This window comes from Pipra filicauda, unplaced genomic scaffold, assembly GCF_003945595.2.
Source record: "Pipra filicauda isolate LSUMZ 115617 unplaced genomic scaffold, ASM394559v2 scaffold35_size7292922_pilon, whole genome shotgun sequence".
Taxonomy (NCBI): Eukaryota; Metazoa; Chordata; class Aves; order Passeriformes; family Pipridae; genus Pipra; species Pipra filicauda.
In genome coordinates, this window is record NW_024104487.1 from 4,221,870 (window position 1) to 4,248,133 (window position 26,264).

At 39.6% G+C, this 26,264-nt stretch overlaps 3 protein-coding genes across 5 annotated transcripts in view; 2 read left to right on the forward strand and 1 right to left on the reverse strand.

Annotated features, from left to right (window-relative positions):
* Positions 1-724: 724 nt before the first annotated feature.
* Positions 725-9,684, reverse strand: ANKRA2 (ankyrin repeat family A member 2). Of its 3 annotated transcripts, none has more exons than XM_027709910.2 (9): positions 9,666-9,684; positions 8,575-8,963; positions 6,432-6,590; positions 4,988-5,053; positions 3,511-3,608; positions 3,224-3,349; positions 2,764-2,830; positions 2,594-2,674; positions 725-1,535 (listed from the first exon to the last, which is right to left on the reverse strand). In XM_027709910.2, the coding sequence occupies exons 2-9, from the start codon at positions 8,861-8,863 to the stop codon at positions 1,480-1,482; spliced, it is 942 nt and encodes a 313-aa protein (XP_027565711.1). In that variant the 5' UTR covers positions 8,864-8,963; positions 9,666-9,684; the 3' UTR covers positions 725-1,479. The 3 variants fall into 3 exon arrangements, with proteins under 3 accessions (XP_027565711.1, XP_027565712.1, XP_027565714.1); XM_027709911.2 differs by lacking the exon at positions 9,666-9,684 and adding an exon at positions 9,599-9,617; XM_027709913.2 differs by lacking the exon at positions 9,666-9,684 and adding an exon at positions 9,458-9,533.
* Positions 9,685-9,754: 70 nt separating this feature from the next.
* UTP15 (UTP15 small subunit processome component) lies at positions 9,755-20,675 on the forward strand. The gene is made up of 12 exons (XM_027709909.2): positions 9,755-9,994; positions 10,336-10,428; positions 10,513-10,697; positions 11,866-12,044; positions 12,813-12,938; positions 13,582-13,717; positions 14,814-14,898; positions 15,911-16,060; positions 16,243-16,344; positions 16,541-16,674; positions 17,137-17,195; positions 17,685-20,675. The coding sequence occupies exons 1-12, from the start codon at positions 9,905-9,907 to the stop codon at positions 17,906-17,908; spliced, it is 1,563 nt and encodes a 520-aa protein (XP_027565710.1). The 5' UTR covers positions 9,755-9,904; the 3' UTR covers positions 17,909-20,675.
* Positions 20,676-23,448: 2,773 nt separating this feature from the next.
* ARHGEF28 (Rho guanine nucleotide exchange factor 28) overlaps positions 23,449-26,264 on the forward strand; it is a 113,183-nt gene continuing 110,367 nt past the window's right edge. Inside the window, exon 1 of the mRNA XM_039384546.1 lies at positions 23,449-23,766. The gene's annotated coding sequence lies outside the window, so the exon portion shown is untranslated. The remainder of the gene's footprint in view (positions 23,767-26,264) is intronic.

A 26,264-nucleotide genomic window follows, 5' to 3' on the forward strand; every position in this document is an offset into this window, starting at 1 on the left:
ACCTTCCTAGAAATCTCTACCTTGATTCTAAACATGATGTGGACTGCACTGAGGAGACCTGGCGGACTTAGCAACAAAACCATGCTTTCCTCAATATCCAGAGGCAATTTACAATTCTCAAAAGCTGTTGTAACAGGCTTGAAGTAGAAAAAGGGGGTGAAAAGCTGGGGAAAATCATCCTTCCCTGTTCCACTCACAGACTGGGTACAATTAGTAATGGGCTCCCACAGGCAGCACCCAAGGTAAGGATCGGAGAGCAGCACTGGATACATATCCCAAATGACCCTCACTGCCCTTGATGTTATCGTGCCATAAACTGATATCCCACAGTACATTAACAAAGCAATCCTGATCCCTCTTCCTACTCTAAAAAATATCATCATGAGGGGCACAAATGAGAATATATACAGGGTTAGGTACCCCAGCCACACGAACAGACTAAGGAACGTTGTGACCAGTGTCTCCGCACCCAATACAACAAATGCTTAAATCAATTTTATTTCCAACCTGCTCTGGCCAGATCTGTTGTTATCTCAACCCTTTGTGCCCCACATTGGGTGCCAAATAAGGCTGTCCTGGTTTAGGAAGGGTACTCCCCAACGTAGTGCTCCTGATGAGACCCTCCAAACCATGCTGCCGCTCGCTCACTCTCCCACCCTCTCTCCCCTCCCTCCGAGGCCAGATGGAAAGGGGAATTGGAGGCACAAAAGGTAAAGATCACAGGTTGAGAAAAAAAGCAATTTACTAGAAAGCAATGAGATACGAAAACGAACAGTAACAGCAACAATATTAATAACAAAAGTATACAAAAAAAAGTATACATGCAAAAATGCTCACCATGGAGCTTGACCCGACTCCACCGCAGCCACACCACCGCAAGTGAAAGGAACCCCTTCTCTCTGAAAGAGACTCCCCCGCGCCCCTGGTAATGATGAAGGGTCCCAGCCATGCCCCCTCCTGCCTACTGGAAAAATTAAACCTGTCCTGGCCAGAGCCAGGCCAGAGCCAGGACAAATATGAACTGAGAATATCACAAACTATCACACACACTAGTTAGTATTAATAACAATAAAGACATCTATCTTCTGTGGTGATATACCTCAATACCTAAACACATTTCTTCATGTGAATATGTATCAGTGATGTCACGAAGTAGGACACTTGGCACAGTGTCACCCACTGCATTCAGTGTAAACATTTAGATGGTCAAAACTGGATTTATTTACAAAGATTTTCATGCATGGCAACTGACTTTTTCTTCTAAAATTATATAAAATATATTTAAGAAAAGGATGACATTGCATATTTGCATGAATAACAATGAAAGAAGAGGAAGAATACTAAATACCTTAACTAAAATCAGCAAATAGTTGAACTGAGGTAAAGTTACAAAACAACCAACCTTTGTCACCGATTACAGGGCTAAAAAGCAGTTCAAATCTCCAAGCCAAAAACTGACACCCGAAGAAGAGCCAACACTTATTCCTTGATATTTTGTAGTAGCCTTAATAAATGAGACTCAATAACCTGTTGAACTAAAGCAGAGAAAAAAGATGAGGTTAATCAGTGTTCATTTTTTTTCATTTTTTAGGGTTGTACTGTTTTTTCTGCCAGATGCCTGCTTGTCCTGTATAATGATTTATTAAAAGGCCAGACAGGAATAATTTACTCTGTGAAGAGGGTTTGCATCCCTTCAGAAAATAAAAGCCTTATATAATGCAAAAACAATACATCCAGGAAGGCAGATGATGGGTTTTGGGGGTCCTCATCTGTTCTGTGGTTTGAATAGGTTGATAGCATATGGAAAGCAAATTTTTAGCCTACAAATGGAAAGTAAGGAAAAAAATTATTAGGAATGTCTTCTGTGGAACATTCTGAGATTGAGCTTTTGAAGCAGTCCTACATCTAGACATCTGTGAAGTTACTGGCTCATTCATAAGCACAGGGCTCTGCTTGGAGAAGCAGCACATCCAGTGCTGGGAGAATTTTTTGGTTCAGTTCATTTCTGTGATGGCAGACATTTCACAGCTTTCAAAATGAAGGCAGCATGAGGAAAAACACCAATGAAGAGTCCCTTCTTTGCTTCTGTTTTCCATAACCAAGTGAGGTAGTATATTCACTACTGATCCTATTACTGTGTCCTTCAAGACAAACTAGAGATAGAGCTGGTCTGACAGGGGAAGAAGGTTTTGCAAACTACATCATTACATGCCAGTCAACCAGACTGAGGGGTTCAGGACAGCTGCAGGCCTCTTACAATTGTCCAGTGCAACACGCTGCTTGTACAGGGATGGGGGAGCAGCTCGGCTCCCCTTGTCTAAATCATGGCTGCATCAGCCCTAAACACTGATATTTGTGCCCACTGATACAGATCCAGGTCAGTGACATTTTCTTCCGAGGTACCTGGCTTTCTGAAAAAGGGATGGAAGCCCCTACCCATTTTGGCCTGATTCATTTAGGTGTATTAAGACTTGTAGGACAGGTAACATGTTGAATGCTGCAAAACCTCTACCAGGCCATTACAGCAGCTACATATACAAGGAGCTGTAAAAACTAAAATTTTTTTAGAAGAGTTTACATTTGCAATACTCACCACTCCGATAGCCCAAGGCTACAGCCAAATCCATGGAATTATAGCCAGCATCTGTTTCGATAGTTGGATCTGCACCATTTTCTATGTGAAATAGGAACAGACTTGTATTTCTGACAATGACAACTGATAGTACATTATTACTGGTAATTCTGTTTGGACAGTCTGCTTACCAAGGAGAATTTTTACGCATTTCACATGGTTCCCATGTACTGCATATAGTAAGGGTGTGCCTCCATTCTGCAAAAGCAGAGAAATGCCTTAAGACACTTAGTGATTAAACAGTCCGTGATTTTAATTCCCTAACACACCAATAGGCTTCTATGTATCAGTAAGAGACTTCAAAGATTTTATGAAAATGAGGTTGTTTTGGATCTTCACAACTTCCATCCTTTTTTGTCTATTTTTTAAACTTTAAGCTCACACTTCTACAAGGAGCCAGCATTAATCTCATTCTCTTTCTCCCAAGAGGTCAGAACTAGTAGAACCAACTTCTCTTATCCTATGCAAGTTTTGAAACTCTCAAATATTTCAGAAGAAGTAGAACAATTTTTAAATCCAAGCCAGTGCTATGTCCTGCTTCAGTTTTCTGACCAAAGCACCCTCTGACATAAATTTAAGCTAGAGTCTTACCCAGTCATACTCATTGACATCAACTCCACAGTCGAGCAGCATTTTGACAATATCTGTGTACCCTTTACTGCAGGCCAGTGAGAGGGCACTTTCTCGCCCCTTCCCCAGGATCTGAGGATCTGCACCCTGAAATAAAAGTATCAATTTAAAAACAAGAAGCAAATTTGAGGTTTTACATAGAATTAAATTTAAACCATTTAAGTCTATAGCAGCATTGACAAACTTAAGAAGGCAAAATGAACTAATGGGTAAATAAATTTAAAATGTAGTGTGGTTTTTTTCCTTACATTCTGGAGGAGAAATTCCACTACTGCTATCTGCCCATGAGCTGCAGCCCACATCAGAGGGGTAAATCCTTCTTCATCCTTATGATTGATTAAATTTTCTGTTTAAAGAAAAATATATAACTTAGTAATCCCTTTCACTAACGCACTGTGTGAGCTGGTGAAATGTGTTGATGTATCCATGGTGAATACCATATATTCACCAGGTACCAGTGTGGCCTAAAAGTCATTCTCATCTCAACTTTAAAAACAAAATTCTCTCCCATTGGTGGTGGAAATATCTTTGTCCAAGAAAAAAAACCCACATCCAACTGACCACAGTAAAATTTAAACTTTTAGTTTAATAGTTTAAAATTTAAGTTTTTAAACTTTATAAACTCTGTTTTTATTTAGAAATGTTACAAGTTGTTTGTAATCTGGGCCTTATCTTTGGAAAGAAGAGAAAGGATATTTGAAAAATAAAAAGGTACATTCTGTATTATACTGTAGGCAGTGGTTTTTTTCAATACAGTGAACCACACAATCTTGTAAAGAATGTGCCCATACAGCAATATAAATAGAACAACTTCATTCCCCTCAAAGTTCATGTAATCAGTAAGGTGGTCTGTGAAAACAATTAAGGTCTACATCTAGTGCAGCTAGGAAAAAAAAAAAAGCTTTTTTTAACAATTGGCTGACTGAAATAGTTCAGCTGGATTTTTTAAAAAATACATATACCTTAAAAATCTCATGCTTATAGTAACAAAATAAGCATTTTTAATAATTACCAACACTCCAGAATTGAGCTGCTTGTCATATACATGGCTCATTACAAAGTATATAGACTTAGTGACTCATTACCTCCTTTCCAGTAAACATTTCAACGAGGATGCAGTGAAAGCATGGCTAATTACTATTAGTACAACAAGAATATAATATTAACTAAATAGTACAAAATTCAATATGTTATCTGGAGTTGAAATTTTGTATATGTGTTGTGGACAACAAATGCCACACTGAAGGCTACCACACAACTCAGAATGTAGTGCAGGTGTGAGCCATGGCTTAAATTAGCAGCACACAGGTCCTTATGGTGATTGATTAAACAGAATTGGAAAACCATCGTTAGAAGAAATGTGTTTTAAATTACAATGAAAATCTAAAAATAAAGTAAAATTAATTTCTCTAATAGAACTAAGATTCCTTTCTCATTTCCATGGATTACCTATATAGCTTGAGAGGAGTGAGAGAAAAGGATTTACCTACTACTCCTATTACTGCTAATGTTTTAATTTAAATGCAAATCATAGCACTGAGTGAATAACAGACTGATGTGAAACCACAGTCCACATCTGCAAAGCACAGATATGTCAAATATCCTTCAATTTGTACCAGAACTGAGGACTTATTTTTTTAATATAGCTTTAAAGAAGGGTCAAATACAACAGCATATAAATGGCCCAAAGGAAAAAGAAAGGCGCTTAATCTCCCTCTGTCTTACCTTGTTCAATACGTGTGGCCAGATATAACATTTCTCCCTGAGCAGCCAGCTGATGGACTGATAAAGCTGCAGAAAAGGAAGCAAAAGCATGTGTTACACACACCAGTTTTCATTCTACTCTAACTGAAGCTGAGTACAACATATCCGTTGGCTTGAGCACTACTGAACTTGGATTTGAGGGAGTAGATAGGTTTCTCTGAACTGAAATCACTCTCTTAAAAACTGAAGTTTTCAAAGAGTTCTATAGGTTTAGGTAATTTTTAAATCATTGTAGAAGTCATACTTGAAAACAAAGATACATACTTCCCACACTGACTTTTTACAAAGCAACATGATCTCTTCTCTACTGCTTGGTCAGCAAACCAAGATCACATTAAGACCATTTATCAAATGAAAATAAATGTATTTTGATAAATTAAGGATGTGTAATTTAAAAATTACACCTAAGACACTGCATATCATCAGGAGAGCTCTCCTGCTATTCAACAGACAAAACCTCTAGTGTGACTCTCACTCACTACAATGTGGAATAGATCAGACGTTACAAAACTGTATACAACCTGACATACAAAGGGGATGGAAAATATTGTGGGATTTTTTAAAAATTCCTTAATATAAGGTACCATGTCTTAAAAGCAGAATAATTCTTAAGAGATTATGAAGAAAAAAATCTCCAATCCCACAGCAAGCTGCATGGGTTCATGGTTTTCCTAACTGCAACTTGGAGCAGGCCTGAAAGATTCTCAGGAGGGAATATGTAATAAATTATCCACACTATATAATAATGAAATCAGCTAATGTTACATCAGTTGTAAATGTTGACTGTCCTCAATCACTACATGAAAATTTCAGATAGACATCATATTTTATTCAGAGGCCTACACTGCAGCTCCAGCTTAATTCTTCCCATGCAAGTGGCTCTTTGAAAAAAAAAGGCCTTTATTTCCTTTATAAAGGAAATAATTTACAGATCAAGTAAATTACAGCAAATTAATTTATAAAGAAAATGCTTGAAAATTCAGAACCCCCCCCATAAATAATACTTGATTTTCAAGATCCATGACAATCACGATATTTGCAGTATTCTGTAGCACTTACCAATCATCTAATTTTAATAAATTTTACAAGACGCACAAATTCTGAAAACGTGTACGAGGCACATTAACTTACAGCTTAGAAAAAAATTAGAAAAATCTTTACCTATATTATTTAAATCAATAATTAGATTCTTTCTGGAAAGTAAGCTTCAGTCATTAATTCAATACAAAAGGTGGATGACTATTTTGTGGTTGAAACCATGTGATATTAGACAAGACTAATTTAAGTGTTTTCTTCCTGTGTTGAAGTTCACTGCAACACCAAAGAAAAAACTGGAAAAATCTGTCAAGCATTCAACGTACAGTTCACAAAATAATTATTAATAGTAAGGCGGAAGGATACTTACAGTTTACAAGCAGAGGTGTTGTAGAGACTTCGTTTCCCCTGTGTTTGTTAGTTAGGGTAGTTGATTGTTTTATTGGTGAGAAATGCTTAGTAGTTGATGGAGTATAAACATGTCTTACTTGGATACCAGGGGAAGGAGAAGTGTGGCTGTTGCATTCGGCTACATTGAACAAAAAAAAACCAGACAGGATTTCAGTACTAATAAGAGCATTAAAAGCAAACCATAGATTCTAAGTCAAACTAGAAAGCACCAGTATCACAAGACCTTTAAAATCCATGTTAAGAAAGCTTTTGACATGTGCTTTTTCCACTGTGTGTTGTGAAAGTTGAATAAAAGGCTGCATTCATTTCTAGCATAAAACAATGCTGCTACCACACACATTCAGTATGGTATAAAGTCACCCAAAGACAAGTTGATCTCTAAACGAGGTAAGCCTTTGTCTAGATTTTTCAACATGCCTGCATTGGATTTATCTGTAGGAGGGCTCCACTCAACCTGTCATATCCTTACGGACACTCCAACACAATGACACGATGCACCTCTGGTCAGATATGCAGTCTGGTAACTGCTCAGATCATGCCTCTGCCTGCTCCTAACCAGTCCACTGCCTGGGTGGAGATGACCTTCTCTAACTTTCTTTACCAGGGCTTTTCCCACTCCTGGGTAATATTTTGACAGCATTATGAATGCCTTATGAATACTTATCCAGCAGGAAAAGAGATGTTCCACACTAACATATAAAATGCAACAGCATTTTATGTTCACCTATGTTCACCACTTAGAATTCAGGAAGTCATTCAGTACTAATGTGTTCCTTCATACTAACTTACTTTGCTTTCTCTTGGAAGCTAATGGCATTTTACTACATATATTTATATGTTGCCTTGGCTTCTAATTCTCAAAAGTTGCTTTTGGTTTTGAGAAGTAGCTGAGAAGCCAAGAAATTTTTAAGAAGCTAACTGATTAAATATTGGAAAGACATTGAAGGATTAAACTCCGTATTGATTTGACACCAGTGTGAAGAAGTAATTAATGCCTGGAAGCTAATTAACACACACACTGAATTAACACCATAGAGAACTTTGTGATCATAAACCCATGCACAAATTCTGGGAAAGAACCAACTAAAAGGAGTAAAGCTTCACAGGATAAAAATTAAATTACATTTTGTTTGCCAATCAAATAGCTACAGCTGACTTCACTGAATTAAGTGCCCTATCACAGATTTTGACCTGTGGTCCCTGGATCTGCAGGACCACTTCTAAGACAGCAACCTGCTTATTGCTGACAGATCTACATTTGCCACTCAGACCTGCGGGTCTGCTGGTGAGCACTTAGGGCCTCCAAATCAAAAAGTCTGAAAACTACAATGGCTGAACTGCAGCCCAACAATACCAATCAGTGAAACCATCAAAATTCACAATAGGCCTGTGTTTGCATTTGTTTCAGGAAATGGGTGACATTCAACCTCATGAGAAGACACACCATTAACAGTCTGAGATATGACAGCAAGTGCCAGAAACCCCAGTTGTTAAGAGGAAGTAAATGAAAGACTTAATTTTGTTCTGTATCAATATCCCCGTCTGTGAAAAAGCATGGATCAGTTCTGATGAAACTGCCCAGCAATGGCTGGATTAGCTGCAGGCATTCAGAATTGGAGCAGCTTTTGCTTTCAAGTAGCGTGAAGCTGAACTGACAAGCCCATTTCTACAACCACAGGCCTTGTACAGCCACATGATTAAACAAGCAACCAGAAGACCTACATTATTTTTTCCTCATACTAGTGAAAAGATAAAACATGCTGCTAAAAGCTACTGAAATTAAAGTGATTGCATAGTGCTTTCAGTAGTGTTTTGTGAAGATCCATACTGTTGTAGGACATGCTACACAAATGTTCCCATGATCAGCATCAGCTCTTGTTAACTTGGGCTTTTTGTGCCACTGCTTTTTCAATTTAAAAGAAAAATTGAAATGTGATTTAAAAAACAATCTTGGTGGAAATTAATTTTACATTAATAATTCATTAATCATATAATAAAAAGGGGAATACCACATATAAGGTAGTGGATTTTTTTTAAAGAAAACATAATAGTTTAACAGGATGACACAGTCCACAGATAACAATTTGTACCATAAATTCAACCTTTAAATAAGACAGATGCGACTTCAAGGTCAGAGTTGACTTGGTCTTGAATATTTTTACTGTCTTCCTCATTCAGAGATTTCACAAATCGTGAGCAGACATTCATATCAAATCTATTGGGCAAAATGAATTTCATCCCCATGGTGACACTCTGAGCTGGGCCTTCCTCTGTGCTGGAGTCTAGCTGATGCTCCACTTTAATGTCTGGCATGGGTGGAAGGCTGTAGCTCGTGGTACATTCTTCCACAATTAACTGGGCCCCAACGTCTAAGTTTGTTGACGATGCCATGGCTTCAATCACGTAAAAGCTTCATGCAAAATGCTTCTTCACAGTTTCCAGCTAAGTCCAATTCTGTCCAGCCAAGTCCAGTTTTTTGAACAAGCTGCAACTGAACAAACGTAACTCAGGTTAAGAACGTTCTGGTGAAACAATGAATAAAAATACACCAAATTTGGCTTCATTTAATTTTATGGCATTTAGTTTTGACAGTCAAAACATTGGTGAAATATCAATCTTGTTGCTGTCACAAGCTAGTGACTGAATTCTCCACTGACATTTTATCACGTGGATGTTTAAACCAAATTCCATAATGAAGCCAGTAGAGGTTTCATCTAAGTGATGCTTCAGAATATTTGTCTGGTCGCAACAAAAACCCCCTCACCGCAACCAATCTGGTTTATAACAAGCCACGAACAAGCTCATAAAGATGATTTTATTTCCTAAAAACATCAGACTTGAATGAAAAGCTAAAGTGACTTTAAGCCCCTTTGTGTCTTTTTGCAACCTGCGTAAAATAAACGGCTTCTACCACACACGGAGGAAAAACCCCAAATCCCTTCCACACCGACGGTAGACACCCCGGGATAGCAGGGGCTTGCTCACAGGACCGCGGGAAACCTCCGATCGGGCCGGGATCCGCCGCAGCCGCGGGCACGCCTGGAGCCCTCCCTGCTCCCTGGAGGGGGGCGAAGCACCCGCCACCCAGAAACCACTCCAGCCTGGCAGCCCCACAGATGCCGGTACCTCCAGCACCGCTCCCACCTTCCCTCTACCCCACATCCCGTCTCCCGCCGGCCCGTCCCGGCCTCACCCGGGCCGCACTCCCTCGGCCGCCGCGGGCGGGGAAGTGACGCGCGATGACGCGCAGCCTGTGCGCCCGCGCTGCCTCTCCTCGCGGCCGGCCCGGTGCCGCCATAGCGCTCCCGCAGCGTGTCCCGGTCCCATCGCGCTTCCCGAGCCTCTCCCGGACAGCCCCCGCCTGACCCGGAGAGGTCAGGGGAGACGCGGCGGCAGCCTTACCGTGCCCGGAGGCCCCGCGCCCGGAGCGCCATGGCCGCGTACAAGCCGGTGGTGGTGCAGGCGTGCCCCAAGCTCGGCGAGAAGATCACGCAGGACACGCTGTACTGGCGAGGGTACAAGGTAGGAGGCGGCCCAACAGCCTCAGTTACTACTCTGGAAATTTTTTTTTACCGCTTTCGTGCAACTAATCGAATTATTTTGTAAAGACGCGTGAGTTAGGGTTTTTTTGTTTTTGATGAAAACACGTAATGAATGGGTCAGTTGTTATGAGTGTATTGGAAAAAACCTACGAGAGCCGGAGTAGAGACTGGCAGAAGTGAAATTCGGTATCGTTGTAATTAAGAAACGATTTGGCTCTAAAGGAGTTTTGAACTCGCTGTAGGAAGTAGTTTTTATTTTGCTGTTTTCCTATTTGATGGTGTGGTAATTTTTTTTCATGATCTTTACTACTGTTGTTTTAGACACCCGTTCAGATAAAGGAATTCGGTGCAGTAAGTAAAATTGACTTCTCCCCAGTCCCACCATACAACTATGCTGTCACAGCCTCCTCGAGGGTAAGTGGCTTTTCTGAGGTTTTTATGATGCTGTCCTTGTGTTGATATGATGCAAGAAAATTTAATGCCTTGTTGTTTTTCCAGATCCACATTTATGGCCGTTACTCCCAGGAGCCCATCAAAACATTCTCTCGCTTCAGAGATGCCGCATATAGTGCCACGTACAGGGATGATGGGCAGCTGCTTGTTGCAGGCAGTGAGGACAGCAGCATCCGCCTCTTCGACGTCAGCGGGAGAGCACCACTGAGGCAGTTCGATGGGCACACTAAGTAAGACAGTATTGGCTTTTCCCTCCATAACTTTCCTGGGCAACCCGTCCCACTGCCTCACCAGCATATAGTATTTATGTGCCTGCTTTGCATGTTGCTGAAAATCTGAGTAATGCTGTTACATGTTGCTTGCAACTGTCTCATGCAGATCTTAACTGAAAAGTAGATTTTACAGTTAAATTCTAACTTGGAGGGAGGTTTTTTTTTTAAATGCTAAATATGCATAGAGTATAGAGAAGAGTAAATACATTTTCTGTTTCCAGTAGGTGTCTGTTAATATGTTGTGTAGATGGAGTCTTGCGACTACCTGGCACTGATAAGTGTCTTATATTTGATGCTGGCAGGAAAAGAGTTCTAAAAAGTGTCTAAAAAAAAAAAAAAGAAGAAATATGCCAGGAAGAGAAGGGATCCCTTAAAAAACCAAACCAAACCAAACCAAAACATAAAAAGTTCATTATGATAGGGTGGGGTGGGTAAGGAGTTAGAAGTTCTGTGTACCAGTGAGGAGAAGACAATTCTTGAACAGGTTGCTGTGCTGTGGAAGACCAATGTGTATTTCGTCTATGTGGAACAACAACCTCCCTTTCAGTGGAAATCACCCAGGTTGATGTTGTGAGTGTTTCTGTTTGAGGTCTGTGTTTGTAGATCAGGTGTTACGCTCTAATGACGAGGTTAACTGTAGTAAGATCTGTGTATCTGTGTTTTCCGTAAAAGTCATTCTCTGTTGGGATGTTATGTTGACAATAAAGATTTAAATAGCAATTTTAAAGGATGGGAAGATTGTCCAAACCAGTCGTACTTAAAATTTACTATAATAAATTTTTCTTAAAATTGTAAATGTTTTCTAAAGGACAGTGCTAGCACACAGACCTCTAAGTAACAAGTGAAGAATGTAGAGCTTTTGAATGAGCTTTCAAGGAGACCTGTAAAACATTTAAAGCATACCATATCAGTGCTTAGGTAAGCATCTGTCAGCATGACCCTTTTCTGCCTGGAAATACAAAACCTAAAATATTTTAACCTCTAAAGTAAGGCTTTGTAACTTCTGATGTAAAAAACCACCTTGCACTTCTAAGTTAACATACTTTATTAAACTCTTCATACAGACTAACTCTTCTTGAAACACATTGTATTTTGACTTTGGGTATTGTGGACTTTTGTTTTCTAGACCGGTTCATCTAGTGGGTTTCCTGTCCGATAAATACAGGATATTTTCTGGTGGTGATGATTATTCAACAAATTTGTGGGATATTCCAAGTGCCACAGAAATTGTCTCATATAGTGAGCATACTGACTACGTGAGATGCGGCTGTGCAAGTAAAGTGAATGCGGATGTCTTTATAACAGGTTCAGTTTTATTCTGTATCTATACTTCTTTTGGATTGAAGAAAAATGCAGAAAGAAAATTTTTCATTCAGTAGGATCTTGTTTATTATATTTTCATAGTGGAGGGTTAGTCTTCCTACATAATGCCTACTTTGTTGTTTCCTTTTTTTGCTTGGTTTTTAAGCTTGACACTGACGTTTTGGGGAAAGTCAACATGAACTGAGTTTTAACATCTTTTGTTTTAGCCTTTTAGGGTTAACAGAACTGTTCTAACTAGCTTTTGAAAGTTAAGAAAATACTGTGAATGTATCCTTTGGCTGGGGTTGACTGAGGTATTGACTGAGCCAGTAGTTCTGGCTCCAGAATGAAAGGTCACGTGAAGAGTTCTTTGAAACCATTCCTTTTGGTTTTCTTGGCAGTAGCTTTCTATTAATCTGTGGTAAGCTGCTGTGAAAAAACCCTAATATTCCTTACATCCGGAGGCACAAGAGTCTAGGTTTCATCAGGTTGCCTGGTATTTATTGTTGTAAATACACTTCATTAATGGAAGTGAAATAAAATTAAAGCAAATTACTTTTAAGGGCTGAGATGAAGCTAGGGCTAGAATTAGAAAGTTTATGTTGCCTGAAGGCTATAAAATAACCAAGGTAAACCACATAGAGTTTTTAAGTATGTGGTGTAAAACGTTACTATTAGCCAGGAGCTCCTTTAGATTGTAGAACATGGCTGTTTTAGTTCCTGAAATAATTGAAATTATAAAACTGAAGCCATTTATGGTGGTGTTTCTAGGTTCCTATGATCACACTGTGAAACTATTTGATGCACGAACAAAAAGTAGTGTCATGACAATAGAACATGGCCATCCTGTGGAGAGCGTGCTTCTGTTCCCTTCTGGTGGACTTCTAGTATCTGCAGGTAATTCAATAAAATGAAATAAATCAAATATCTTTTCTGTGGTCGTAATTTGAGAAATACTACAGCTACTTATTTTTTGTGTGGTGCTTTAATTTCATAATGAAGTGGTAAGTGATGTAACAGCTAGATTTCTCAAATATCTTCTTTAGGAATCTGTGTTTATTTGAAGGGTGTGAGTAGGGGTCTTTTCTTTTTGTCTCTGTTTTGATATTCTTGTAGCAGGCCCACCCAGAAAAAGACATTTTTAATGACAAAATACAGACTTTAATTAGCCCAGTGCTGAAGTGAAGGAATAAACATACTTAAGAAGTTTTGAAAAGATGGGACTGTGTCTTTCTCTTAATGTTGACAAAGTTTTTTAGCCTCTTCTTGCCATTGCATCGCAAGTCCTGTGACCCAGTGGTTTACAGATTTTTGTTTTTTTGGTAAGGAGTATGTTGAATCATTCAGCTCCATTTAGAATGGCCTAAAAAGGAGGAGACTTGTAGTGTGTCTTGTCCCAGGAGATAGTCATAATGGAAGGAATGGTGAGTAGGTACAGAAAATTGTGACATGTAGGAGGTACTGTATTATTCTGTGAGAACTTCAGAGAAGCGTAAATGTGTACATATGTAAGACTGTTTTATGTGCTTCCTTTTCACAGGAGGTCGATATGTCAAAGTTTGGGATGTACTAAAAGGCGGACAGTTACTAGTTTCACTTAAAAATCACCACAAAACTGTAACTTGTTTATGCCTGAACAGCTCTGGACAAAGGTTATTGTCAGGATCCCTGGACAGGTTAGTACGTTTTGTGGCTTTTTGAGATTTAAATTCTTTAGAACTTTTATTCCTTTGAAAGGAAAGGATTTGTGAATCTGTCCGTGTTTTTTGGGCTTTACTTGAGAACAGGTTTTGGGGCCAAGGTATGTAACTAATGTCCCTGCTTATTACAGGGGGGTTGATCTAGATGACATTTGAAAGGTTTCTTCCACCTTGAACTGTGCTATGATTCCATGATATGCCTCAACCTTTTCTTCTTACTAACCTGAATGTCAGTAAGGATTGCATGTGCCATACGGGAATGCACATGGACAACTTCTGAATAAGTGTTTTGGTTTTTTTTAATTTCTGAACTGACCTTTGCAGTCTCTGTAAAGTAACTATTCTTTAATACAGTTTAAATAGTTAAAAGTGTATTAGTATTCACTTTTAAAAAGCCTGAGTTTTCTGTCTCATGCTGTTGCTTTTTGTACCTGGGATGATAGGTGAAAGATGACCTCCTTGCTTTTTTGTTTGTTTGGTTTAAGTTGGTGAATACTGATTCTTGGTCTGTTGTCTCCAAAACATTAGAAATATAAAGTGGTCTGAAATGACAGTGGTCTGTTTCCCTCCTCCCTCATGTACTTCCTAGGTTACCTCAGGCTTTATGATTACATAACACTACAGTTCATCCTTGTAAGATAATGTTTTGTTTTCCCATTTTTAAAATATTTGATACTTTCAATGAAATGATTAAGGAGGAGCTGGATACAATATCTATGGATTTACTTCCAGAAATTGCTAATAGATCTTACATTTAAAATTTAAGAACAAATTTGAAGTGATGTTTCCTAATAAGCATTTCTGAAGTCAGATAGTCACTACATCTGCTTTCAGTTTCTTCTCTTGTCCTTGCCCCATTTTCATCTTTTCTGGGGTAAGAGCAATCCTGTCTTGACTTGTGGATATCTTTTAATAGTAATAATTAAGAAGCTCAGTGGTAGTCTGGGGAATGCATCGTATCAATACTCAGTTTCCTTAAATGATCTATAGAAGTTGAGAGTGATGAAATTCCTGTAAAGTGACTATGATAAGGCACTACTAACAATAGTTCTATCATTACTCTTCTGTATAGGCATGTGAAGATTTACAGTACTACATCCTACAAAGTAGTCCACAGCTTTAATTATGCAACATCCATCCTCAGTCTTGCGTTATCGGTAAGTACAGTAGACATCTTCCTAGATAAGGTAATTACTGATACCTTTTAAGTCACTAAAGTAATTAATTTTGCTTTCGTGGCTATTGGAAGTGTTTCAGAAGAGTGCTGTTGGATGCAAAGTGGGATGACTGATTATATTCCTCCTGAGTAATAAATACATGAGAAGTTAGCTCAGCAGAGTGTGATTTCTGTGCAAGTCAAAGAATTTCTCTTACATAAGCCTGCTCAGTCTCTCTTTGAGCTTCGGCAAACTTGAAACTTTGCCTAGATTCCTTGACAAGGAGTTCCACATTTCTCATACTTGTTGTGTGAAGAATTGCTTCTTATTGTTCCACTTGAACCTTCATTATCTTCAGTTGATGCCTTTAAATGAGACATTGGCCCGCTGATCTCCATCATACCTGTCATAATTCTATAGCCTTTTATTATATCATAATATGGTTTGGCTTGAATGGTATCTTAAAAAATCACCTAGTTCCAGCCTCCCCTGCTAGGGGCAAGGACACCTTCCAGTAGACTAGGTTGCTCAAAGCCCCATCCAACCCGGCTTTGAACACTTAAAGGCACAGAGCATCCACAGCTTCTTTGAGTGAAATTTATACCTACTTTGTTGTGTAAGTGACCAGTGTTTTGAACACCTTTCAGATGTTTCTCAAAATTCTGCTGTTCCATGATAGCTTTGCTTTCTCCTAGGTGGTGGTCATGCCTGTTGTATGGCATGTAATAGCCAAAGGCAGTTGTATGCCATTGAAAAAAACAAAACCTCATACTTGCAGAAGGATGTTAATGCATAATTGAGCTCGATTCACTAGTTAGTCTGTAATGTTGCTAATGAACATAGCCTTGAAGCTGTCCCTGTTTTGAACAAAGTATTTGATCACGGGACCTCAAAGAGGTATCTGTCACACTATTATTTGAGCCTTATCACAAAGCATAAAAATTTAAAAATCTCCATGATAGAGCAGCAAATAAAATACTTGGGTCCTAACTCTGTGATTTCTTTGTTCTAGCCTGAAGATGAAACTATAGTTGTAGGCATGACCAATGGGGTGCTAAATGTTAAACACAGGAAACCTGAAGAAAGGAATGAAAAGTCACAAAAGAAGAGACAACCAGCATATAGAACCTATGTGAAAGGAAGAACTTACATGCCAAAACAGGTATGAGGTGGTGAGAAAATATGTACTGAAACCCTTGTCAAAAATTGTTTTTTTTGGAATGTGCTGGGTTGGAGAAAGGGAAGGGAGGAAATATATAAGACATACAAGCTTGTTCACGGTAATACGTCTAATCTGTTTTGTGTGCGTATTTGTCTAATTCTGAACTCTTCTTTGAATCCTAGGAAGATTTCTGTGTCAGTAAACCTGTAAAACGTGTTTTGAGGAAATACGACAAGCTGCTGAAGAGCTTTGAGTCTTCCAAGGCTCTTGATGCAGTCCTGGAGGTAACGCATTGGTTTTTCTCATCAGAGTTGTGTGATATCACCTGATGTGAATTTTTCCTATATGTCAAACTAATTTTATCTTAGTGTGTAACTAGAAAGGAACCAAACTTAGGTTCCATTTTGGTTTTGCTGATATCAGCCCTGTGTTGTGTGTAAAGATACTGCTTTGGTACTAAGCTCTTCTATATATGTCCAGCCACCCATCATGCTTCATACTCCTGAAGTTACGGTTGCAGTTATGCAGGAACTGCATCGCAGAGGAACATTGAGGAGTGCACTTGCAGGCCGAGATGAGAAGCAAGTTAATCTCCTCCTTACCTTTGTGGCAAGGTATTATTTTAACCTGAGTTCTCTCTAACTATTTTGACACTTTTATTTTCTAATAATTTGTCAGAGTTTCAACAGATCACAGGTAGAACATTGTTGCTCTCACAAGCCTTTTGCATTCTGATCGAAAGCTGGGATAGGTCTGAAACAGTTTACCAGTTAGCACAGAACAGTTTTGCTGATAGTATGAGATATTCTACTTCTTTGACAGACATTCAACCCTTAATCTGTTATGTCCTCATGTACCTGAGACTTTTGCCAGTCCTCCAACCCCCACTGTCTTCCCAAAAGGAGAAGGGTGAATACCACATGCAGGGGGTTTTTTTGACCTGCATCTGTGTCTACTGTTCTGTGCTGTGTCTTCATGGAGAAGTTGTCTGTATGCCTGTGTGGAAAAGCTGCTTGTTGGTGGTAGAAGTGCAGTGGATAAAAGCAGTAAAACTAGAATGTCTTCCAATTTTGCAGGCGTGTGATTGAGCCACGATTTACTCCTGTGCTGGTCACTGTTGCAGATATGATCACTGGTAAGGACAACACAAAAAAGATTCTCGAAGTTATATAGCTCGCTTGGAAATAAGGTTGAAAGTGCTACATTTTAAAGAAAACAAACTTTTACGGGTTTGTTTATAAGTATGAAGTCTTATAAATGATCCAAAAAGAGACATTGCCAGATAACTCTAACTGCAGTCAGTATCTGATTTGCACTGGCTGCAGGAAACTCCTCGTGGTCTCTAAGTACCTTTAATACTTCATGTTTCTATGCTTACATAGTACAAGTAACTTCTTCTGTGAGGTAAAAATAGTATTAGAGGTCATAAAAACATGTTTTATTAGTTTGACATACTGTTACATTGAGTACATATGACTACTGTTTATGGAACACCATTAAAGTTGTTTTATTTGTCCACAGGGTTGGACTTCTGCCAGATTCCTTAAAAGCATCTCTAACTAGTTACTATAATTTTCACCTTTTTATAAATATGTGGATTTTTAAGTGATTTTTTTTTTTACAGATATTTATCAGCCTGTGGTTGGGCAGTCAGCGATTGTTGATAAACAGTTCTTGAAACTTCAGGAAGCTATAGGAAAAGAGATTGACTATCAAGAGGAACTACTAGAAGTTTTGGGGATGATGGATACACTGTTTGCTACTTTTACTGAGAAAAGAGATACATATCTAGAAGAGAACAAAAGTAATGGTCTTGCAGAGGCCATGGAAACAAATAGGAATGACTGAAAGCCATCACAGCAAATTGTCACAAAAATACTGTGGACTTGGAATATATGATCTGTTCTCCTTGTAACTTTTAATAGTGACTGTCAAAATAAGCCTTTCTAGGTTGAAGATCTGTCTTCCAAACTATGTTGCTGAATAGGCTTGATTGCTGAAGACAGAGAAAGAAGGAAGTTTTCAAGATTTTCCTTGCAAAATTTTTTGAACAATTGAATTTTACAGTTTTATTCCAGAGTTATGTAACTTTTTAAAGTATGTGTTTGGCATCCAGTACTATAATGATTTGATTTTATTTACTAGAAAATAATTGAGGTTTGTCTAATTTTAATGTGTCATTGCCCTTATTTAAGGTTAGTATGCCATCTCACATCCCTGGAAACAGGAATAAAATGGCATATGCATTTGATACATTGTGTTTTCTCTCCCTGCTTCATCTTCATTTCAGACTTCCATGAATTCATCGGAAATCGCAAAATGACTCAAGAAGAGAAGTACATGCTTATGTATATTGAAAAATATGAATTATATAGAAAGTAGATAATACTTCTAAAGGGAAATTAATTCAAATTAAATTATTGTAATAAGGAAAATACACAGCAGTGAGAAAATATTCAGTTAAATGTCAGAACTCAATTTTTGTGTAATTCTATCACTTTCTGTCTACGTTGTTATCAGTATATGTTTGAATGCTAGGGTATGGTTTATTTTAACTTCAGGCAATGCTGTATCACTGTGTACACATTGGAAACAGAGGTGTGCTAAAGGCTATTGAGTACATTTAGGATGACACTAGGCTCTTCCTAGAGCCGCCTTATTCTATGAACCAGTATTGCTTGGAGTTGAAGGCACACATTTTTCTTGGGAGCGTAGTGTTCCATGGCTTGAAAACTACTAACCTTGACATAAAACGTATTCTCAGTTCTTACTGACAATATTCATGTCTAAGATATGTATCCATTGTAGTGTCTCAAAGTTTGATGTGTGGCTAGCAGAAGCATAGGAAGAAGTTGGATTAAAATAGCGATTAGTTTGATCTAAGTTGGAGAGAGAGAGATTTGATGGATGGACTGTTCAGTGGATGAGAATTTGGTTAGATGGTCGCATCCAGAGAGTACTGGTCAATGGCTCAATGTTCAGATAGAGATGAATGATAGATAAGTGGTGTCATTCAGGGGTCTCTACTGGGACCAGTATTGTGTAATGCCTTCATCCATTACATTGACAATGGATTGAATGCACCTTCAGTGGGTTTGCAGATGACACAAAGCTGAGTCGTGCAGTTGACAGACCTGAAGGACGGGATACCATCTAGAGGGATCTGGACAGACTTGAGAAGTGGGCCCTTGTGAACCTCATGAAGTTCAACAAGTCCAAGTGCAAGGTCTTACATCTGCATCAGGGCAATCCGAAGCACAAGCTGGGAGCTTGAGTCAAAAGACTTGGAGGTGTTGGTGGATGAGAAGCTCAGTGTGACTGGAGCTTGTAGCCTGAGTTGTCGGATGTGCTTGCCTTCAGCCCCTGGCCTGGGTCGCCACTCTGCACACTGTTAACAAAGCAGACTGCTGATTGAGCCATAGGCACCAATAGTCCAGTGTCTTACAGTGCCTGGGCAGTCACTATATATATGGTCAAATGTTTGAGTCAGTAATCACTAGCAGTTCAGTCTCTTTAAAGAAGGAAAAACACCAAAAAGAAAAAAAAAAAAGGACATATTTGGGGAAAAGAGAAAAGAAAAGCTGGATACCAGAATCTGTGTAACCCAAGACAGGTGCTCAGTGCAGGAAGGATATGGACCTATTGGAATGAGTCCAGAGGAGGGCCATGAAGATGATCAGAGGGCTGTGGCACCTCTTCTAGGAGGACAGGCTGAGAGACTTGGAGGGTAGAACATTGGGGTTGCTCAGCCTGGAGAAGAGAAGGCTCCAGGGAGACCTCACGGCCTTTCAATACTTAAAAGGACAATTACAACCTTTTAGCAGGGCTTGTTGTGACAGGACAAAGGGTAATTTTTATAATCTTAAAGAAGGGTAGATACAGTCTAGACATAAAGAAGATTTTTACAACGAGAGTGGTGAAACATTGGAACAGGTTGCCCAGAGAGCTGGTAGTTGCTCCATCCCTGTAAACATTCAAGTAGTTGCAAGGGAATTGGACTAGATGATCTTTAGAGGTCTCTCCCAACCCGAACTGTTCAATGATTCTCAGATCTTAGAGTAATTCGATGTGTTATGATGTTTACCATTCAGGATATTCTTCCAAGTGAGTTTGCCAAGGTAGACATGAAAACAGATGTTAGGTATTGTCTACACAAATGGAAATCTGATGAAAACATAGAGAAACAAATGCTATTTAAGATCTTAATGTCTAACAAGACTAGTAAAATGAAATTTGGAAGACTTATTTGACTGACCAGTTGTATTATGAATTCTACTGGATTTACTACCTCCGCATTGAAAGCTAGTATTTGTTCAGGTGACAAACTTGCCAAAGTTGTCTAATCTTTGTGTCTCTGTTATTCTCTGTAATGAAAAGTAATAACTTCTTTTTCCCATTTAATAAGATTTTTTTACATTATGCAAGCTTTTCTTCAGTACTAACATAATCAAGTTATCAAGGAGCTTGCGTAAGATACTGTTATTACCATTGTGGTGCCTGTTGCCCATGTTCTCATTTTATGTAATACATAATAATTATATAATGCAATATAAAACTTCAAATTCTGGCTTTTTTGACAGGTTGATGGTTGAATAAAATAGGAAAAAAAGTTCCAGTTTGTAGTGTGCTGGTGCATGTTTAAAATGCTTTACGGCAGCGCTAAGCACGCATGTTTTTGTTCTACAAGTGAAAAAGTAATTTATTTTTATGAAAAAGTACTTATTTTTTCAGCAGTCCATTACCAGAATCTAATATTTTGAAGTATTTAGATAGAATGTCGTGAACTGAAATAGTTGAAATAGGTTATTGCGCATTAGATTGGAGGAGATGTAATGCTGAGTGTCCTGTTTTGGGAAAGCATATTATTCTACTTATATGGAAAAGTGGGCATTTATTGCATACGACATGTTCCTTTACTTGTGGGTCATTTGGGAATAACCAGGTTGATTTGTGTTTAAAATATAGTTAATAAATTACCTTGCCCCACAGCAGATAGTTACCTACAAAAGCATGTCTGTTATTAGTTTTTTTAATATACTTTTCCTAGGAAGCATTTTTGTTGGACAGAGGGAATAATCACTGAATGTTGGGTTCAGGAGCACAGTTAGTGTGGAGGCTTCTCTAATGCACCTAGAATTAATAGTAAACACTTCCCTTTCCTGTGTTCGGGCACCCGAATTATGTGGGAGAAATGGAGAGATGGTCTGCTTGGTCACTGCTGATTTTGTCAAGCCTTCAACTGAACATTCCCCAGGGAAGGCATTGATCTCTCTTCCCTGGACTAATTCAGCTAATGAGTGAAACTTTTATTGCTAGATCACTTACATATTCTAACTTCTTGAGGGTAAATACCTTTGTATTTCAACAGATTTGCATGATAGAAATGCAAGAGGTGGTTTACTCTGGAACTGAGGCCTGTCAGTATCTTATGGAAATACTACATCCTGTTGGAAATTATGTTAATTCAATTACAACCTTCAGATAGTAATTTTTGTATCTTTTTCAATTGTGAAAATTTGGAATTGAAATCCTGAGTCTCCAGCTTCTGCAGATGCACCTGTATTTGTCTTCTTTTCTAGGATAACATACATGCACTTGGCTAGCTTGCTATATTCAGTTGTGAGTGAATATGGCAACTGAAGTAAAGCAATCCCTCTGTATGTTTTCAGTAAAGTATGCTGGGGCTGGATGTAAAGGAAAGGTGCTCTAAGATGGTTGCAAGCCACCCTTAACCTGGCTGCACCCCGTCAACCTGTATCTTTTCCTTCTGGTATATTTAACTTTCCAAAGTCCTGATCACACCGTAACCAGCAGGTTATCTCTGCTACTGAGAGTTGTGGACTTGTTCTGACAAGGACAGCACAAAAGTCCCTGTTTCCTTGTACTATGCAGAGATGTTTTTCTGTGTGATCAGCTACCCAAAGTAAACCACCAAAACCTTTAAACTTTAGAGATGAACACACACACACCTATGTAAAGCCATGAATCTCTTGCTGAAACAGTCAGGGTGGTAATGGGGTTCTACTGGCTTCTGTCTCTCCTCCAGGGCAGTACCTTTGTGACCTGTGCTCTGTTACAGCAGTCTAATATGCTTAATTTTTAAAAATGCTTGTGAAACTATAATGCATTTAGATGGTTCAAGGTAAGTGAATTAGCAGAGTTTAATTGTGTTAAGGACATCTGGTAAGAATACATAACTGAGAAGCTTCAATTTTTTATTATGAAATGTGAGTCAGGTTGTGATCTTGTGCTATTAACTAGGGTCTTCCGGTGCATTTACCAGCTTAGATACAACTTTTCTATTAGTTGAATAGGCAATATGTAGGCCTTGGAATATCAGCTGTCAGATGGATTTCATTATTCTATGTTCAATTTTTTTAAACTATCAACACACTGTTAATGTGCTTACTATTCTTATTGCAAGTAGTTTTCCGTTTAAAAGTCAGGAGCTGCAAGAATCCTTGTAGGTATGGGAAAAGAGTACAGGATGGAAAAGTATGGCAATAGAGCTTTGATCTCAGATGACGGCACTGGAGGACTTGGATAACATTTTTAGTATTGGCTTAGTCAGTTTTAAAGTGGTAGCATTGCTTAATAAACTAATACTCAGACCTTACTTAAACTCTGCTTCTGGGCTGAACAGACCCAGAATTCTTATGCTTTCTCACTCTCTCTCTGATTACTTTTAGTCTCCTGTGTTTCCCAGATATTTGGGCTACCAAGGAAATACACACCTTTGTTGTGTACCAGCCACCGTCTCACAGTAAAACACTAATTCTTTCATGCACTGCTTACAGCACTTGGATAAACCTTTTTTTCATCCCCATGACATTGTGCTAAAATGCTGCTGTTATGAAGAAAGTATGCTGTCCATCAACAGCAAACAGGTCACGAATTCAATTACAGTGCAGTAAGAGGGAGCTTGGGAAGTCCCTATCCGCAACCTGGTACTCACAACCCCACATCTTCAGTGCTTCACCGTCATTACCAGTGAAACGGGTTGACAGAAGAGGCTTAGGGAATCAACATAAGATGATTTTAAGAACAGCTGAAATTATGTATTGCATATGCTTGGCAGCTGAAAAGCCGAAATGCGGTGTGGTTTATCGGGATCAATGCACTATGCCGCACGAAACACGCCTGGAGAGGCCGGGAAGCAGCCTGATCAACCAGCGCCTTGCGTGGGCAGATCCCAGCCGCGTACTGCCGACTACAGGACCACCGCCCGACGACCGGAGCGGAGCGGAGAGGACGGAAGGGGAAGGCTCCGGCTGCCTTGAGGGAGTGCCGGGGCTGCCGCAGCTCCTGCCCCGCCGGCGGGCTCACACCCTGCGCTCCGGCCGGGAGAGGGCAGCGCGCCCCTCCGAAAGTCGCCGGGGCCTCCCCGCCCGGCACCGGGGCGCAGTCGGGGCAGCGCAAGGCTCCCCGCCGGGCTCCCGCTGTCCCTTCGCTGTCCCTCCAGCTGCCAGTGGGGAGCTTGGGCGGCTGCCCCGGAGTCTGCTTCTCAGGAGCCGGGCACCACCCTGCCATTGCCGGGGCCATCACACAGCTTTGTTCCCTCGCCCTGAGGGCTTCCGAGGCCCAGGGGCGGCGCATCCTCGGGGTCGGGCGCGCCCCGCGGCGCTCCCGCAGGCGGCTCGTCAGCGCTGCCACCGCCTCCCGCGGCGGCTGTGGCGGCGGAGCCTCTGCCGGGACGCTCGCTGTAGGTAAGGCGGCCTCTGCCTCGGGCGGAGCGGGGAGCCCAGCCCGCGGCACCTGCTGCCCAGCAGCCCCGGGGCTGCGCGGATATTCCCCGGCTGGGACGGTGCGCGGTGCGCCCGGCCAGGCTCCGCCAGTGTCCTGGCAAAGCGTGTGCCTGGGCTGTCATTTGCCTTTCAAAGCTCCAAAACGGGGGAGAGGGATTTGTATGTTGTGGGATTTTTTATATTGTTGTTTGTGGGGTTTTTCGTTTGGTTGGTTTTTTTAAATATATGTTGTGGTTTTTTCTTAAGGTCATTATTTTGCCGTAAAAGCCACTCATGGTTTTTTTTCCAAGTTCTTGCCCCAGCGTGGACAAGGTACTCAGTTTTGATCATAAATGTGTTTGCCTTTCTCAGACAGAGCAAAAGTTTTTAACTTCTTTAACTTCTTTAACACCCACAAAATGTAAAGGAAATGAAAGCTTTTCTAATGGTAAAATAATAAGCAACTTTTGAAGCAGTTCTTGGGTGCATTTTGTTGGGACACTGGTTTGCAGAGCTTAGAGATGGGCCAGTTTTCAACCTGCACAGTGATTTTTCTATAGAAAAAAGGCTCTAAAATTGTCTTTCATTTTTATGGATTTATTCCTGTCTCTGTATCTTGTCCTGTACAAAAATGAAGATAATTCTCCTCATAAGTCATTATAAGGCACACAAATGTGATTGAAAATCTAACAGATCTTTTCTTTTACAGAGATAATAGCTCTTCATGACATATTGTGGGAGTAGGATTTGAGTAAGAGGGATTTTTCTACATAGGTAAAAAATTAACTGTATTCTGTGAATTCAGTATGAAAAATTGACAGGACAAAATGGTGAAAATATTTTAGTACTTAAGTGCTTTTATTTTTCCAGAGTGGTGTTTGAATATTGACTGTGACTAAGAAAGTGATTGTGCAGATGTATCTTAATAGTCTACCAGGAAACTCATCTGGCCTTCTTATTTGACTTGCAAATTAGACATTTATGCCAACATTTTCTTCTGTAATATCATGAATGAATATTCCTTTTGCTTGATCTGAAGGTGCTGCTGTTATGCAGCAGTTCCCATTCTCTCCTCCCAAGAATAATTCCTTTGTGGGGTCATTTCAAAAGGGTACAGTGTGTAGTGGCCTGATGTTCTTTGGATCTGAATAACATGTTGAATTTGCACCACAACATAGGAAGGATACCCTATGACTGATGTAGTGACTCAGATTTGCCCAGATTTTGGCTTTACCATCCAAAAAGCAGCTCTTTGCATGGGCACACATCAGTCAGCACATGCACATCTTGATTTCCCAGTTATACATGGGGAATATGGTAATCTCAAGGCAGGAATATGTGTTCTGTGTACCTTCTGCAAATAAGTATTTTAGTTTCCAAGTTTCCAAGATGGTGCCCAGAACAGGAAGGAGAATTTTTATCACAATGCATGTTTGTGCCCAAGTATTGAAGCTGCAAAAGTCTTTGCTTGTATGAGGAGTTTTTGGACTTTTTGACTGAAGTGTTCCTTTTTATTTTTTCCTCTTCTGTATTGGCTTGAATATTACTACATCTGTAGCATCTTCTCACCACCTGTCTGGGAATGTTTATGGAATTTTCCTCAATGTTGTCTGTTGAAATTCTTCAAAAATTACAGAAATTTCAAAATTTTATAGATTTCTGTACCAACTAGTTGAGCTCTGCGAGTTGTATCTTTCAGGTTTAGCATAATTAAAACAAGTACGTACCACCAAACTCCATGAATAGTTAGAAGAGGGCTATAAGGTGGAATAGTTGCCCTTCTCAGTAGAAGCTGATTCCTTGAATATCAGAATTATGTTTAATGACTTTTGGTATCAAAAATTTTTTTCTAGCTCTTAATGGCTTTAGAGTTTGTGGCACAGTTCTAACTGTCCACGAAAGTGGAATACAGGTTACAAAAGGGTCATTAAACACACAGAATATTCCCTTACCTTGTTAGTTATAGCAGTTTGGTGGATGGCCAAGCCTGAGTAATGATGAAGTGTCACAGATAGCACTGGAGCATGCATTTGAATGCCTATGTAGAACCAAATATTTCTGATCCACTTCTTTTCTACCTTGCCAGTAAACTGTACAACTGTGCTACATGAACTCTGTAAAGGGTTTGCTTTTCCTCTGGTCCCACAGTTTCATAGGGCCCAAACTATGGAGTACTAAATTCTAAAAGCTGTTAAAACTTTCATAATTAGATAACTGCTATCTCTGTCAAAATGGGTGTTGAAAGGGTGAGGGATGTAAGACGGGTATCTGGCAATATTATCAAACATATTTTATTTTGTTTCAGTAACCTTACAGGTACATTTGGGAGTTTTTTTGTCTTTCAGTAATGTATAACCAACTTTTAAATTTTTAAGGTTTCTAAAATCTAGAGCCCCATTTCATTTTTAGTTGAAATGAAAATGCTACATTAAGAATCTTAATTCAGGAATGCATAAAGAATGTATTTTGCCAACCTCAGG